General features: G+C 46.8%; 8 protein-coding genes across 8 annotated transcripts; 4 read left to right on the top strand and 4 right to left on the bottom strand.

Annotated features, from left to right (window-relative positions):
* Positions 1-189: 189 nt before the first annotated feature.
* Positions 190-2,055, top strand: N7495_002950 (uncharacterized protein; the record flags this gene model as incomplete). Its single annotated transcript, XM_057205619.1, has 3 exons — positions 190-739; positions 797-1,804; positions 1,871-2,055. 3 exons carry the CDS (start codon positions 190-192, stop codon positions 2,053-2,055), a joined length of 1,743 nt encoding a protein of 580 aa, XP_057066226.1.
* A 221-nt stretch (positions 2,056-2,276) lies between these two features.
* On the bottom strand, positions 2,277-2,856 carry N7495_002951 (uncharacterized protein; the record flags this gene model as incomplete). The annotated part of the gene is made up of 4 exons (XM_057205620.1): positions 2,277-2,344; positions 2,402-2,466; positions 2,521-2,579; positions 2,638-2,856. 4 exons carry the CDS (start codon positions 2,854-2,856, stop codon positions 2,277-2,279), a joined length of 411 nt encoding a protein of 136 aa, XP_057066227.1.
* Positions 2,857-3,129: 273 nt separating this feature from the next.
* On the top strand, positions 3,130-4,699 carry N7495_002952 (Atg14 domain-containing protein; the record flags this gene model as incomplete). Its single annotated transcript, XM_057205621.1, has 2 exons — positions 3,130-3,751; positions 3,810-4,699. 2 exons carry the CDS (start codon positions 3,130-3,132, stop codon positions 4,697-4,699), a joined length of 1,512 nt encoding a protein of 503 aa, XP_057066228.1.
* A 338-nt stretch (positions 4,700-5,037) lies between these two features.
* N7495_002953 (putative ZIP family zinc transporter) lies at positions 5,038-6,511 on the top strand (the record flags this gene model as incomplete). The annotated part of the gene is made up of 3 exons (XM_057205622.1): positions 5,038-5,083; positions 5,134-5,325; positions 5,382-6,511. 3 exons carry the CDS (start codon positions 5,038-5,040, stop codon positions 6,509-6,511), a joined length of 1,368 nt encoding a protein of 455 aa, XP_057066229.1.
* A 464-nt stretch (positions 6,512-6,975) lies between these two features.
* Positions 6,976-8,348, bottom strand: erg10B (acetyl-CoA C-acetyltransferase; the record flags this gene model as incomplete). Its single annotated transcript, XM_057205623.1, has 4 exons — positions 6,976-7,987; positions 8,042-8,117; positions 8,176-8,225; positions 8,284-8,348. The coding sequence occupies 4 exons, from the start codon at positions 8,346-8,348 to the stop codon at positions 6,976-6,978; spliced, it is 1,203 nt and encodes a 400-aa protein (XP_057066230.1).
* Positions 8,349-8,664: 316 nt separating this feature from the next.
* N7495_002955 (U5 snRNP component Snu114, putative) lies at positions 8,665-11,770 on the top strand (the record flags this gene model as incomplete). The annotated part of the gene is made up of 4 exons (XM_057205624.1): positions 8,665-8,684; positions 8,744-8,877; positions 8,945-11,173; positions 11,238-11,770. The coding sequence occupies 4 exons, from the start codon at positions 8,665-8,667 to the stop codon at positions 11,768-11,770; spliced, it is 2,916 nt and encodes a 971-aa protein (XP_057066231.1).
* A 265-nt stretch (positions 11,771-12,035) lies between these two features.
* On the bottom strand, positions 12,036-12,652 carry N7495_002956 (iron-sulfur cluster assembly protein CIA2; the record flags this gene model as incomplete). The annotated part of the gene is made up of 2 exons (XM_057205625.1): positions 12,036-12,409; positions 12,460-12,652. The coding sequence occupies 2 exons, from the start codon at positions 12,650-12,652 to the stop codon at positions 12,036-12,038; spliced, it is 567 nt and encodes a 188-aa protein (XP_057066232.1).
* Positions 12,653-13,644: 992 nt separating this feature from the next.
* Positions 13,645-14,104, bottom strand: N7495_002957 (uncharacterized protein; the record flags this gene model as incomplete). The annotated part of the gene is made up of 2 exons (XM_057205626.1): positions 13,645-13,994; positions 14,044-14,104. 2 exons carry the CDS (start codon positions 14,102-14,104, stop codon positions 13,645-13,647), a joined length of 411 nt encoding a protein of 136 aa, XP_057066233.1.
* Positions 14,105-14,154: the final 50 nt, after the last annotated feature.

Below are 14,154 nucleotides of genomic sequence, written 5' to 3' on the forward strand. Positions count from 1 at the left end.
ACCAATCGGATAGTCGGACAAAAGAACCACTTGTAGAAGCTCTGACCTGTATCTGAAACCTTTCATCTCTTCTCCCATGGGTCATCTTTTATTGGAATTTGAATTAAAACCGAGGGATCTAGGAAATTCTATCGAGAAATCTCTCCCTGCTTTACTGATCATTCTCATGAAGGACTTGCTTGTTTGAAGATGGCACTTCTCCAAACATCTCTGATCTGGATAATCTATGCCGTCACCATAGGTATTCTGCTAGCAGTGGCCTCGGTCTTTATTTACATATATCAAACTCCAAGGGATAGATCACCTTCAGTGACACTGACATGCATCATTTCCATCACTAGTCTCTTGGCAACTGTGTTGTTACTTCCAGTTGATGTTGCTCTAGTGTCATCAACCACCTCGTCCAAGTTGGGTTGCCGAAAAGATTGGGCTACTCAAGATGCTGTTGACAAAATTACATACTCACTGACTATTGTCTACTATGTGCTTTACTCCCTAGATGCCTTGTTATGTCTCTTGGTGATACCCTTTACCTACTTTTGGTATGAGGAATGTGACGAAGTGGCGATCGAGGCTGGGGAACAAAGTGTAGGACAGCGACTCTGGGGCGCTCTGAAGTACACATTGGCTTTTGTCGCAGTTATAGTTATCCTATTCCTAGTCGGCTTCTTTGTCCCTGTCTCTGGACATAAGACTGGGTTGGACTTGGATTACTTCAAGAAACTGCTTACTGAGAACCGTAAGTTTTCTGCTCTGGTCCGTTCTTGATTATTTCGAAGCTTAAAGATAAACACAGATGGTGAACACGCATTGACATTTGCACTGGGATTGCTGATCACCCTTGGTACTTTCCTCTATGTCTTGTACACTTCGTCAGGACTTGCCCTATTCCCCATCAGACTGATCAAAACTGCACCTTCAATCTCCAATTCCAAATTGCGTGTGACAACTGCACAACAGTTGGAGATAAACCGAGAGCGCCAGCGCCAACTTGAAGGTCGTTGTTCAGGAAACCCGGAGCTACTCTCATCAAAGGACCGCAGAGAACTCGATACTCTGACGCGGGATGAGAGGACTCTGATCCGACGGCAACGCCTGGTCGAGGAAGCACAGGGTGAGGGTCGAAGTTGGTTTATACGGGTATGGTACCAAATCGAAGCAGTCTTTCGCCCCTTCAGACTCCTCGGCGGCATTCTCGTGCTCTTGGTCGCATTCGTGACATGGATCTCGATGTTCTTAACTGCCATTGACAAAGCCAAGAATTCAATCTGCAAACAGCGCTGTGGATATATTCTCGGGCACATTAATGTGTTTAACCCAATCAACTGGGCGCTTGTCCAGTCTGCCAAAGTCTTTCCAGTCGACTATGTGATCTTCACTTTGCTTGTCCTACTACTATTCTGCAGTTCCGTCGTCGGCATTGCGGTGATAGGTATCCGCTTTCTTTGGATCAGGATTTTCAAAATTCGAAATGGCCATACTTCTCCTCAGGCTCTACTTCTAGCTACAGCGATGTTAATGCTGATGATACTGGCTTTGAACTATTCGATCTCCATGTTGGTGGCTCCGCAGTACGCCACATTTGGACCACAGAGCTTCTGTGATCGTTTGACAACATCGCCTCTCGAACAACCAGATTGCTCAGACACTCCAGAACTTGTTAAGCCGTGTACTGAACTCTCCGATAATCCTGTTGCTCAGCTAGTGTGCACTCCCACAATTGTCAGCACCTTCCTCAATCGGACTACTATCAATTTCCCTTTTTTTGGGGTCGTTTTCTTTTGGGCCCAATTCTTCTTTCTTGGTCAGTCCATCCCCGATACTATTTTGCCCAAGAAACCAATTTAACTGACCTTATCGTACTATATAGGGCTCTATCTTATCGTCTTTTTGACCTCACTCTTCCGGTCACCGAAGTTGGATGAGAGACAACTTGATGAAGATGCTGAAGAGGCAGAAGAAGAGGGCCTACTGGCTAACACGGGCAGACGCTTCAATGCCTCCTGGCAAGACATAACAGGCAGAACAGGCCGCAGTGGGCGTTCTCAAACCTAAAACTAAGGCTGAGACAGACGATCAATACAACTCGTGTCATTCATATATTAGTTTTGGATCTGTCCTTGTTATCACGCCATGTGATTGATAGGTCTTTCATTCTCAAAGTGAATTAATTAAAAATGAAATTTAGGAATGGAATTTAGGAATGAAGTTTTTCGCAACTTGTCATGGTCCAGCCTGCGGTTGCTTTGAAAGGAACTTTGATGTCAATTTGTTCATCAAATCTTGAGCTGTTGCTCGTTGAGCAGAGCCAGAGCGCTCTGGAATGCTTTGACAACTTCCATATCTTGGTCGAGTGTTAGCTTTGGGACCATGGACAACATATGGGCCTGTCAAGCCTTACAATGATTTTTCTTGTTCTCCATGCTCATTTCGGAGTTTTGCACATGCTGCATCTGCGTCTTGAATCTGCGCAATGTTAGGTAACGAATTTGCGAAATTCACTTCCTCGAGCGTTCTCACCGTTTCAAGGCCCGGTCTTCATCTTGTAGCACAGTAGTCTGGGACCATGCAGTGAAAGCCTGTTCGGTTGTTACAATCAGAGATAGCAGCACCAAGCGAGAATTCGAATTTATTTACTTCAAGTAGCTGTTTAGTCTGAGCACGAAGTTCTTCTTCCACACGACTGTGCTCATCCATAGCATCGGCATATTTGTTTTGCAACTGATCCCAGTTACAGAGCTCGATTCCTTGAGTCAGCTGAGCAACGAGAGGAAAACCAGCGTTGACCACTGGTTCAATTGGTTCCGGGCTTTGAGTCTGCTGAATTTCCCCTGAAGTGGCACCGGTTGACTCCATTTTGGCCAAATTTAGAGCTATAGAATGACAGGAGAGAAACAGCGGTGCATCGGACTCCAGAGTCCGTGGTGCTAGAAATCAAAATATGGCGGTTGCTTTGTTTGTTAAAGAGCGCTTTCCGCAAATCGATCACGTCAGGTGACGACATCACCAGGAACTTAGTGACACCTCAGGCTTCGCCGCCTCATCCTCATAGTTATGGTAGCGCTGGTAGCTTCCACGACACACCATGGAAATTCAATATACCCCGTTTAAACTATACGAATATTTGCGATGAGCTGTCACATATGCGCCTCTGCTCACCCCCGCTTGTCGTTCCTCTGCCCGACGTGTGTCCGCAATCGTCTTTATCGCCTACGCCTAGAGAATACCCGGGTCCTTTTGGAGAAGGGTGTGGTAGAAAAACAAATTGAAGTCGCCGTCTGCCATCAGTTTTCTCATAAATCGCAAGTCGAAGCCGGCTCATCGAGGGCAGACCCTGAAACCCTCAAGTGCTGGGCCCTGCAGACGATCTTGAGTCAACAAGCTGGCTCAGTGTCACGGAGCGATACTCTAGATCAGCAAATCAAGACCTTAAAAGAAGATATTCAAGCTAAGAAGAACAGTATCTTTGAGCGCAAAGGATTATTGGCCCGTAGGCGCTCTGATGCTGAATCTGCTCGATACCAGCTCGGGGAGCGGGAGACTGCCATCTTGACAGGGATACAGAACACAACCAAGCGGACTGAGCACCTCTGGCACTCATTACACAGCAAGACAGCTGAAGCAAGAATCTTTCTCTGTCGAGAAGCTGCCCATCTCTATGGTCTACGACAGAAGACCACGAAGAAAGCGGATGCGCGCCCAAATTATGTATTAGGAGGCATATCTATAGTAGATCTGAGAGATATGAATGGTATGTTTCCATCCCAACCTTCAATATTCATATGATAAATACTAAGTTAGAAATTTAGGTGCTACACCAGCTCAGATCTCAACTTCACTATCCAACATCGCACACCTCCTCATACTTGTTTCGCACTATCTCTCCCTGCGACTCCCCGCGGAGATCACTTTACCCCACCGAAATTATCCTACCCCGACTATATTTGCCCCCAATGCATCATATCACTCGCGTGAGGCTCCTGATGGCTCTTCTATTCCACAAACCTCTACATCCAGCCCCACAACGTCGAGGATGGCGGAAGTACGCTCTCAACCACGGCCGCGGCCACTCTTTATTGATAAACCTTTACCTCGTTTGGCTAAGGAAGATCCTGGAACTTACGCTCACTTTATTGAGGGAGCTGCGCTTCTCGCCTGGGATGTTGCTTGGCTTTGTCGAACTCAGGGGATCAACCTATCATCCGACTCATGGGAGGAAGTGTGCAACATTGGAAAAGGGATGTGGCAACTACTTGTTGGGCCACCAGCTCAACCGTCGACTCTAATGCGAGCCTTTGCCGGTCGAGATACGCAAGCCAAAATGAAAACCAATAGGGACTCCCCCCAGACCACTATTCAACGCCCCAAATCCTTTCCTATGTTGGGACACTACTCGCACGGCACCGTTCATTCTTTCCTTGGGGCGGCTGAGGGATCTGATTTTGTTCGATCCTGGAAGCTACCCACGCCCACTCGAATTGTGGACAAACTGAAATTTAATCTCCTTGGAGAAATGACAAGTGCAGAATGGGAGTTGTTAGAAGAGAAGGAGTGGGATGATGAACATGAACAACCAATAGTCCCTGGCCCGCTTTCTTCTACTCCACCTGGAGCGCACGTGGGCAGGGACAACAATCTAACAACAGATGAGACTCGTCGAAAAGGGTCCAGTGGTTGGACGAAACTCAACAGTAGATAGACACGTAATTATGAATTGATATACATATATATTACGCTGGATCTTGTAATAATTTTTAAAATTTGAAATACATAGATTTAGTTTGATGGTGACTACTAAATCCGGGGCGGCATTACTAAGATGCCGTGATAAAGATATGCTGCTAAAGGTAACTCTGGCCCCAGTCTTTTGTCTTTTGTTCATAATGGAAATTCTCCCGAGATTGGATCTCCTGTTCGGTGCTTGCAAAGTTGCAGGAGAATATTGAGATTCAAGTCTTTTTGGTAGCAACAATTTTACCATCTCGAATTGCCCTCTACTGAATTGGGGGTTGTGGCTGGCACCCACCCTTGTTAAAGATGCAGAGTGCTCAAGTCTGGCCTGACACAGGCGAAAAATCTCTAGGTGAGTTGCCTTGTACGAGATTGTTAGAATCGAACTAACTCTTTGTATAGCGCTCAATCGAACACTCTCCGCCATCTCTAATATACCAGAATCACTTTTAAGAGCAGAGCTCCAACGACGACATGTTATTCGAGCCTCAGACCCGGTGAATGCACCGGCATGTGGTTCTGGGAGTCGGGGAACATATAACACACCCTTGCATGTCATGGCATTATTCCTCATTCTAGGACTCAGCACTCTCGGTAGGTTCTCTCCATGCGACTTGAGGAAAACGACTAATAGACATTTTATATATCAGCATGTTCTTTCCCTGTCATGGCACGCCGATTCCCAGGTCTTCCAATCCCACGCCGGTTCCTTTTCATTTCAAGGCATTTTGGAACGGGGGTCTTGATCGCGACAGCATTTGTCCACTTGCTCCCGACCGCATTCGTTTCTTTGACGGACCCATGCCTGCCTCGCTTCTGGAGCCATACGTATCGCGCCATGCCCGGATTTGTCGCCATGGTATCTGTATTTGCTGTCGTTGTCGTGGAGATGCTTTTCGCTATGAAAGGTGCGGGCCATGTGCATAGTAGTGATTACGATGCTATAATGGGTGATATTAGTCGTAGATCGGATGACTTTGGTCATGAAACTACAGATTACTCACGCCTGGATGCCAATGAGGCTCAGGGCAACATTGGCCTTGAAGACATACCACAAAGTTCCCAAACAGAAGGCACGGATCTAGCTTCAGGTTCTTCTAACGGCTCTAAGCGGCGACAATCGTTTGATGCAGAATCCGGTAAGGAGAATGCTACCGATCTTGATGGGCCTGAATCTTATACAGACGATGATCTGCTTACTGGGCAGGACCGTTCTTCTATCCATCATCATAATTATCATCGACACACGAGAAGAGCGTCGGAGTTACCGATGCAGAATCCACAGCGCCAGCTGCTACAGTGCCTACTTCTGGAAGCCGGTATCCTTTTCCACAGTATTTTCATCGGTATGGCACTAAGTGTTGCAACTGGGACATCATTTGTAGTCCTCCTAGTTGCCATTAGTTTCCACCAGACTTTCGAGGGCTTCGCCCTGGGCTCACGCATCGCATCCCTCATCCCTGATCTCTTTTCTCCGTCATCTCCCAAACCCTGGCTTATGTGTTTAGCCTATGGTGCAACAACTCCTCTTGGTCAAGCCATTGGTCTGGTCTTGCATAATTTCTATGATCCTGCAAGCGCAACCGGCCTGCTCATGGTTGGCATTACCAACGCCATCAGTAGCGGCCTGTTACTCTTCGCGGGTCTTGTGGAACTCCTGGCAGAGGATTTCCTGAGTGAATCAAGTTATGAGACTCTCAAAGGCCGACGACGAGTAGAGGCATGTATATCTGTCGCGTGTGGAGCTCTCTTAATGGCATTTGTTGGAGCTTTTGCATAAGGGGGAGAAAATGAAGGCCCCGGCTTTAGACCTATCTTGTTCTCATAATAGACAAAACAAACAATTAGACATTGTGTCTACTCAATATTCATGGATGAACGTACGGGGGTAATTAGCGGTTCCTGAGCCTCTGAGTTATGTAAAAATAGAGACCCGGGAACCTAGGTAAGTAGGTAGGTACCTTGGGCATTGAAATGGATGGAATATACCTAGACAGCCACCTGGGCACCCTCTAATTCCCGAGGTCCAGAGCTGAACCTTGGAAGTTACCTGGATAGTTGGGCAGTTCACACGGTTGCACATATGTTCACTATGTGGGTATGAAATGTTTTATTATTTATATTGCATTGCGTATTTTGTGCCTGCAGTATCTATATTTCCGAAATTTTGCGATTGGTATCTATCTCACATGTAGAGAGTAGATAATTGTCATGGATATCCGTACATCATTAAATAAAAGCCATTTAGAACAAGGATTCAATCACCATAGCACTGGCACCACCACCACCATTGCAAATGCCAACACAGCCGATCTTTGTCTGCTTAGCCTTCAGGACACCGATCAGGGTGGACACAATACGGGCACCACTAGCACCCAGAGGGTGGCCAATGGCAACAGCACCACCGTGGATGTTGACCTTGTCCTCAGATAGGCCAAGCAGCTTCATGTTGGCAAGAGCCACAACGCTGAAGGCCTCATTGATCTCGAACGCATCAACGGCATCCTGAGTCACTCCAGCATGCTTAAGAGCCTTGGGGATGGCCAGGGCAGGGGCAGTGGTGAACTTGCTAGGAGTCTGCTCGGCATCACCCCAGCCCAGGATCTTGGCAATGGGCTTCAAACCAAGCTCCTTGACCTTAGCCTCAGATACAAGGACAACAGCGGCAGCACCATCGTTCAAGGGAGAGGAGTTGGGAGCAGTCACAGTGCCAGTGACGGGAATAAAAGCGGGCTTAATGGCACGCAGCTTATCAGGGTTGAGGTTCTTGGGCTCATCATCTTGAGAGATAGTCACACCGGGCTTGCCACGGAAGCCGGGGATCTCAATAGGGGCAATCTCGTAATCGAAGACTCCGGCTTTCTGAGCAGCCTGGGCCTTCTGGTATGTGCGGATGGCATATTCATCCTGCTGTTCACGAGTAAACTCGTGTTCCTGAGCGCACTCTTCAGCCTGCAAGCCCATTAGTTCCTTCTTTCCATAGGCATCCTGTAGACCATCCTTCATGATGCCATCAACTAGACTCTGGTGACCGTACTTGGCACCAGTGCGCATGTTGGGGAGATAGTGGGGGGTGTTTGACATAGACTCGGCACCACCAGCAACGACGATATCGGCGTTTCCAGTGATGATAGTCTGAGCTCCGAGAATGATGGCCTTCAAAGCCGAGGCACAGACTTTGTTAACAGTGGTGCAGACGGTGGACTCCTCAAGACCAGCACCAATGGCACACTGACGAGCAGGGTTCTGTCCAACACTATTTTTGAGGTCAGTTTCAAAACAGTCAATTGAGAGTTCATCAGCTACTTACCCTGCGGACAAAACATTGCCAAAGAAGACTTCTTGAACATCAGAGGCATTGATACCCTCGGCCCGTTCGACAGCAGCTATAGTTTCATCATTAGTTTTGATGGTCAAAATCTGAAAATTGGGCTATGATTGTACCTTTGATAGCGTGAGAACCGAGCTGAGGAGCAGTGAGGGTTGACAAAGAACTACAAAACAAAAGATGTTAGTTTGCTTTCTTTCTCGGGGAAGTTTTGTATATCATACCCAAGGAACGAGCCCACTGGTGTACGGGCAGTAGAGACAATGTAAACGGGGGGAAGGGAAGACATCTTGGGGATTTGAATGGGTATATTGTTTGAGAAAATGTAGAAGAGATTAAGGGGGGAAGAATCGAGTAAAAGAGCGGGGGGGCCTAGTTATACAGTGGAGAGTGAGGAGCTGTACGGTGTAGGCTCTAGTACTTCTCAACGCTCGGGCCAGCTTGTGGACTGTTTTTGGCGGCATTAATTAGGCGGTGTATAGGGCGGTGATATTTTTGCCCGGTGATGGATGCTTGGACCACGTGAAAGTTGAGAACATGAACATGAACATTTAACCTTCCATTCACGCGCGAGTTTTGTGTTATTTCAACCAATACACGCCACCATGGAAGATCTTTATGATGAGTAGGCTTCCATCACCAATTTATAATCCTTCTCTTTTGATCAATTATTAACACAGTCAGGTTCGGTAACTACATCGGCGATGCCGAGTCCGAAGACGAGCAACATGAAGCAACTCAGGTTCCGCAGGTGAACTTTGAGTCAGATGAGGAGGACGAAGAATCTGTCAATGACCAGCAATTAATGGAAATTGATGGTAAGTCTCTAGTTGCTTTCAGCTGTTCCTCGGGCGCATTCTGATGCTTATTTGTGTTTTTGCGCAGATGGACCTTCAAACGCCGTCATCTTGCACGAGGACAAGCAGTACTATCCTAGCGCACAGCAGGTCTACGGTGTCGATGTCGAAACCCTCGTTGAAGAGGAAGATGCGCAGCCGCTCTCGGAACCGATCATCGCCCCCGTCCAGCAGAAGAAATTTACCATCCAAGAGACCGAGCTTCCAGAAGTCTACTTCTCCCGACAATTCATGTCAGATATGCTTAACCATCCAGACCAGACCCGAAATGTTGCGTTGATGGGCCATCTACATCATGGAAAGACTGCGTTTATGGATATGCTGGTCCAACAAACACACGACCTTTCGGAACGACTCGAACGTCAGACAGGCAAACGAAGGGACCAACAGTTGCGCTACACAGATGTCAGCTTATTGGAGCGAGAGCGGGGTCTTTCAATTAAGGCGGCACCGATGACCCTAGTTCTCCCAGCCTCTAACCGCAAATCCCATTTAATCAACGTCATTGACACACCCGGACACGTGAACTTCGTCGACGAAGTGGCTGCTTCACTTCGTTTGGTCGATGGTGTTGTCCTTGTTGTGGATGTAGTGGAAGGTGTACAGCCCAATACGGAAAACATCATCAAACATGCAGTCATTGAAGATATCCCCTTAACATTGATTTTGAATAAGGTGGATCGCCTCATTTTGGACCTCAAATTGCCGCCGAATGACGCATATTTTAAACTTAAACATGTGATTGAGGAGGTCAATACGGTGATTGAAAACGCCTTGCCTGGTCAGGGAGAGCAGCGAAGATTGAGCCCCGAGAAGGGAAATGTCGCGTTTGCTTCAAGCTCGATGAATTGGTGCTTCACATTACAGTCCTGGGCACTCAAGTACAGTGAAACCTATCCTAAACTCGACTCGTGTGAATTCGCTGATCGGCTGTGGGGCGACATCTTCTACAATCCCCGGAGTCGGAAGTTCACTCGCAAAGCCATGGAAGAGAACTCCAAGCGAGGATTTGTCAAATTTGTGTTGGAGCCAATCTACAAGCTCTACTCTCACGCCATTAGTGAAAGCCCCAACGATCTTGAAATCACACTGGCCAGCGTAGGTATCCACCTGAAGCCCTCGCAGCTGAAATCGGGCGCAAAGGAACTGTTGAGCATGGTTTGCAGTGAGTTCTTTGGTGCTCCTACCGGATTTGTCGATATGATTATCCAGCATATCCCATCTCCAGTCGAAGGGGCTCAGAGATTTTCGGAGCATTATTACACTGGCCCTCTGGATTCCAAGATTGCCGCTTCGATGGTCGCATGTGACCAGGACGGCCCCCTCGTGATTCACATCACCAAGCTTTTTAGCAGCCAAGACGCACAGACATTCAATGCGTTCGGAAGAGTGCTGAGTGGTACTGCTCGGCCTGGTCAACAAGTTCGCGTCTTGGGTGAGGGATACTCCCCTGACGATGAGGAAGATATGGTCATTGCGACTATCTCCGACACATATATTGCGGAAACCGCCTACAACGTCCCAACTGATGGTGTCCCAGCGGGCAATTTGATACTTCTCGGTGGTGTGGACAATTCCATTGTGAAGACAGCAACTCTGGTGCCTCTCAAGTTGGAGGATGATGAAGACGCTTTCATCTTCCGCCCTATTATGCACATGACTGAATCTGTGTTCAAGGTTGCGGTGGAGCCAGTCAATCCATCCGAATTGCCCAAGATGTTAGATGGTCTGCGCAAGATTGGCAAGAGCTATCCTTTGATCACTACCAAGGTTGAAGAGTCAGGTGAGCATATCATCCTTGGCACAGGTGAGCTTTACATGGACTGTGTGCTACATGATCTTCGACGACTGTACGCCGACATGCAAATCAAGGTCTCAGACCCAGTTACTCGTTTTTGTGAGACAGTGGTCGAAACCTCGTCGCAGGTGTGCATTTCTACCACCCCTAACAAAAAGAACATGATTACTATGCGAGCGGAATCTTTGGATGATGCGATTGCTCAAGATATTGAAAGTGGCAAAGTCAACATCAAGGATCCTATCCGCAAGGTAGCTCGCTACTTCGAAGAGACCCATGACTGGGACAAGCTCGCTGCCCGTAGTATTTGGGCCTTTGGTCCCGACGAAATGAGCCCCAACATCCTTCAAGATGATACATTGCCGTCGCAAGTGGACAAGAAAGTACTTGGTTCCGTCCGAGACTCAATCACTCAAGGTTTCTGCTGGGGCACCCGTGAAGGCCCCTTGTGTGAAGAACGTGGGTTTATACATTTTGTTTTAAGGACAGCAGTCACAGTAACTAATACGCTATCTTACTTTAGCTATTCGTAACACCAGGTTCAAACTTACTGACGTGACACTTGCCGAACAAGCCATCTACCGTGGTGGCGGTCAGATCATTCCCACGGCTCGACGTGCCGTTTACTCTTCTTTCTTGACGGCCGCTCCCCGCCTGATGGAACCGATTTACGCCTGCACCGTTACAGGCCCTTCCGATACAGTTGCCGCGGTATACACTACTCTGTCTCGCCGACGAGGCCACGTCTTATCCGACGGTCCTATTGCTGGCACTCCTCTTTACACTGTTCGTGGTTTGATCCCGGTCATTGACTCATTCGGATTTGAGACAGATGTGCGTATCTTTACTCGAGGTCATTCCATGGTCAGTCTAGAGTTTGATAAATGGAGTGTGGTTCCTGGTGACCCTCTCGACCAGACAATCGAGTTGCGGCCCCTGGAGATCGCTACTGCTATGGCCACTGCGCGTGACTTCATGCTCAAGACCAGAAGACGCAAGGGTTTGGCGGAGGATGTGTCCATCAATAAGTTTTTGGAGTCAATGCCAGAAATATAGTTGGCGGGCTTACTAGGCTCCCAAAAAACTGATAACAAAAATGATGGGATGGGTTTTTTTCTTGAGGAGTCGGAGTTTAACTCAACCCATTGCGGGAAGGGTTTTATCTTGAGGAGTCTGTATTGAGAGTGTAACTCAATACGTTTGTGGCTCTACTTTAATCCAAATGAAATAATGTCAGATTGACATTCTATCACATGAGTAGCTTCGTAGTTAACAAGTTATCAGAGGATGACTAAGTTCGTAATGTTTCATAATTCATATTTCATTGGCACGTTTCCATCATTTTGGCAATGACTTGCATCAAGGCTCCATTCTCCAGAGCAGCTGCCACTCTCTCCTTGTCACCTAACTGCTTGTTGACCTCATCACCGGTACTATGGGTTCCCTCTTTGATGCGCACGTCAACCCGAAAGCGGGATGGAAGAGATTGTTCCAATCGCACCCGAACTCCAAGACCGATGACAGTAGCTAGACTACAATGAGTGATAGTTGGTGTGACAAGGACAGTGACAGTCTGAAGAGGTGAATCAGGAATGTTGGGCAAAGTGCGTTTGATTGAGATGTCTGGAAGAGAGACGACGGCCAGTTCGCCAAGTGAGATTGGATGTTCTGGATCAGAGATGGACTTGATCAAATCTAGAGCCAGGTTAGATCAAGTGCAGATATAATTAAGGAAGTAAAAGTACCATATATTTCTTGTTCGTCAATGGGCTCCTCCAATAGGTCGTCATCACTTTCCGGGTCCGAGAGAAAATCAGCGGGGTTGGCAATGGCGGCAAAGATACCAGCATGATCATTTGATTTCTCGATGGATCGAGATCTTGTTGGCAGATCTGCCACATTAAGGATTGTGGGGTTGGAGTTTTGGATTTCCGCCATGATGAATGCAATGACTACATCCGAGTAGGTATGAAGAAGATATTGTGGTAAAGATAAGACTTATCAATTCACGTGCTTACCAGATCACCTGGGTATTTTCGGCCTAACCCTCGACTCTTTATTTTTTTATTTATTTTATTTATTTTTCTTATTTTTCTTGTTTTTCTTTAATTTCACATATTCACATCCATTATTTACTCGTCATTCTCATGTGTACTTTATTCGACCATTTATAAGATCTCAAACTTGGATACGCTTGAATCTGGTCCCAGGCACATGGGATGTATGGACAAATTACTTGAGGTCTTCACGGCCGAGACATCTCCACTCGGGATATTTTGTAACTATGGCGGTTCCAGCTCTTACTCTTTCATTCCATATATGTTAATTTTCCAGAATACCTGCCTCCGCCTCATCTCTCATTTTATTTAATTATTATTATTTTTTTTTTTTAAAAAAAAATAATAATAATAATTAAAATAAAAAATTCCCCCTTTCACAAAATAAAATAGGGGAAATAAGAGGAGCAATAAGAAAGATGGCGGTTTCATCTTAAAACGCGGGTCAAGACATCCATACTAACGAGGACTATCGAACGCCAGGGTAATAATTGATTTCCTGGTAAAAAATAAGACACGCTAAACCTGTAAACTAAACAATTGATCCATAAATCGGTGGATACTATTCTGTTTACCCATCCATATTTCTCATCATATAATGTGGAGTAAGAATGATAGTTATATTCGAAGATATATAATAGAATTATAATAGTGAAGAGTAAAAAGACAAATAGAGAGTAGGATTTACGCTATCCGGAGAATACCGAGGACCCGAGAACGTTAAATGGCATTGATTTGTAAGGTTATTTCGGATAGCCTCTCTCTCTGCCTAAGGTACTTCCACCGCTTTCACCGAATCCACATGGGTGTCATTGGGTGCTAATCTTACCAGCTCTTGGCACCCCTCTCTCAGCTTCCTTCCCTTTTCCTGAACTAAACCTCCCCTCCATGAATGGCTGTTCCCCTCCCCTCGTCTCCACCTTTTCTTAATGCTTCATGATGCTCCCCGTTTCGATCTTTGTGGGCTCTCCCAACCAATTGTTCGTTCTGCACGGTACGCATCTGTGTCTTTTCGCCCTGGACGCCCTTGACGCGCTTGATCGCATGACGCGGGAAAACTAACCTCTTATGCGCATTAGCATTCACACCCCGGTTTTGAAGAGTCAATTGTCCTAATTCTACGCCCAAATTATCTCTCCAGGGGACTCCCTGCTTATGTGGAGAGTTAGTCGCATTTCCCTTGATCTTGCAACGCTCTAACATCGCCAGCGGGGCCCATTCGACTGTACATCTTTTTTTTGTCCTTTTTTGATCTGGTGTTTCGGGACATACGCGACTCGGCTTCCTCCGCATTCCCATTGCCATTTCGCACTAGTTCGTCCGCGTTACTCATCCATATCGACTTCTATCTCGGGGCCGGTCCTTGAGGGGAATCTTGTCCTT

Source organism: Penicillium taxi (assembly GCF_028828555.1).
Source record: "Penicillium taxi strain IBT 34144 chromosome Unknown utg000002l_segment0_segment0, whole genome shotgun sequence".
Lineage (NCBI taxonomy): Eukaryota > Fungi > Ascomycota > Eurotiomycetes > Eurotiales > Aspergillaceae > Penicillium > Penicillium taxi.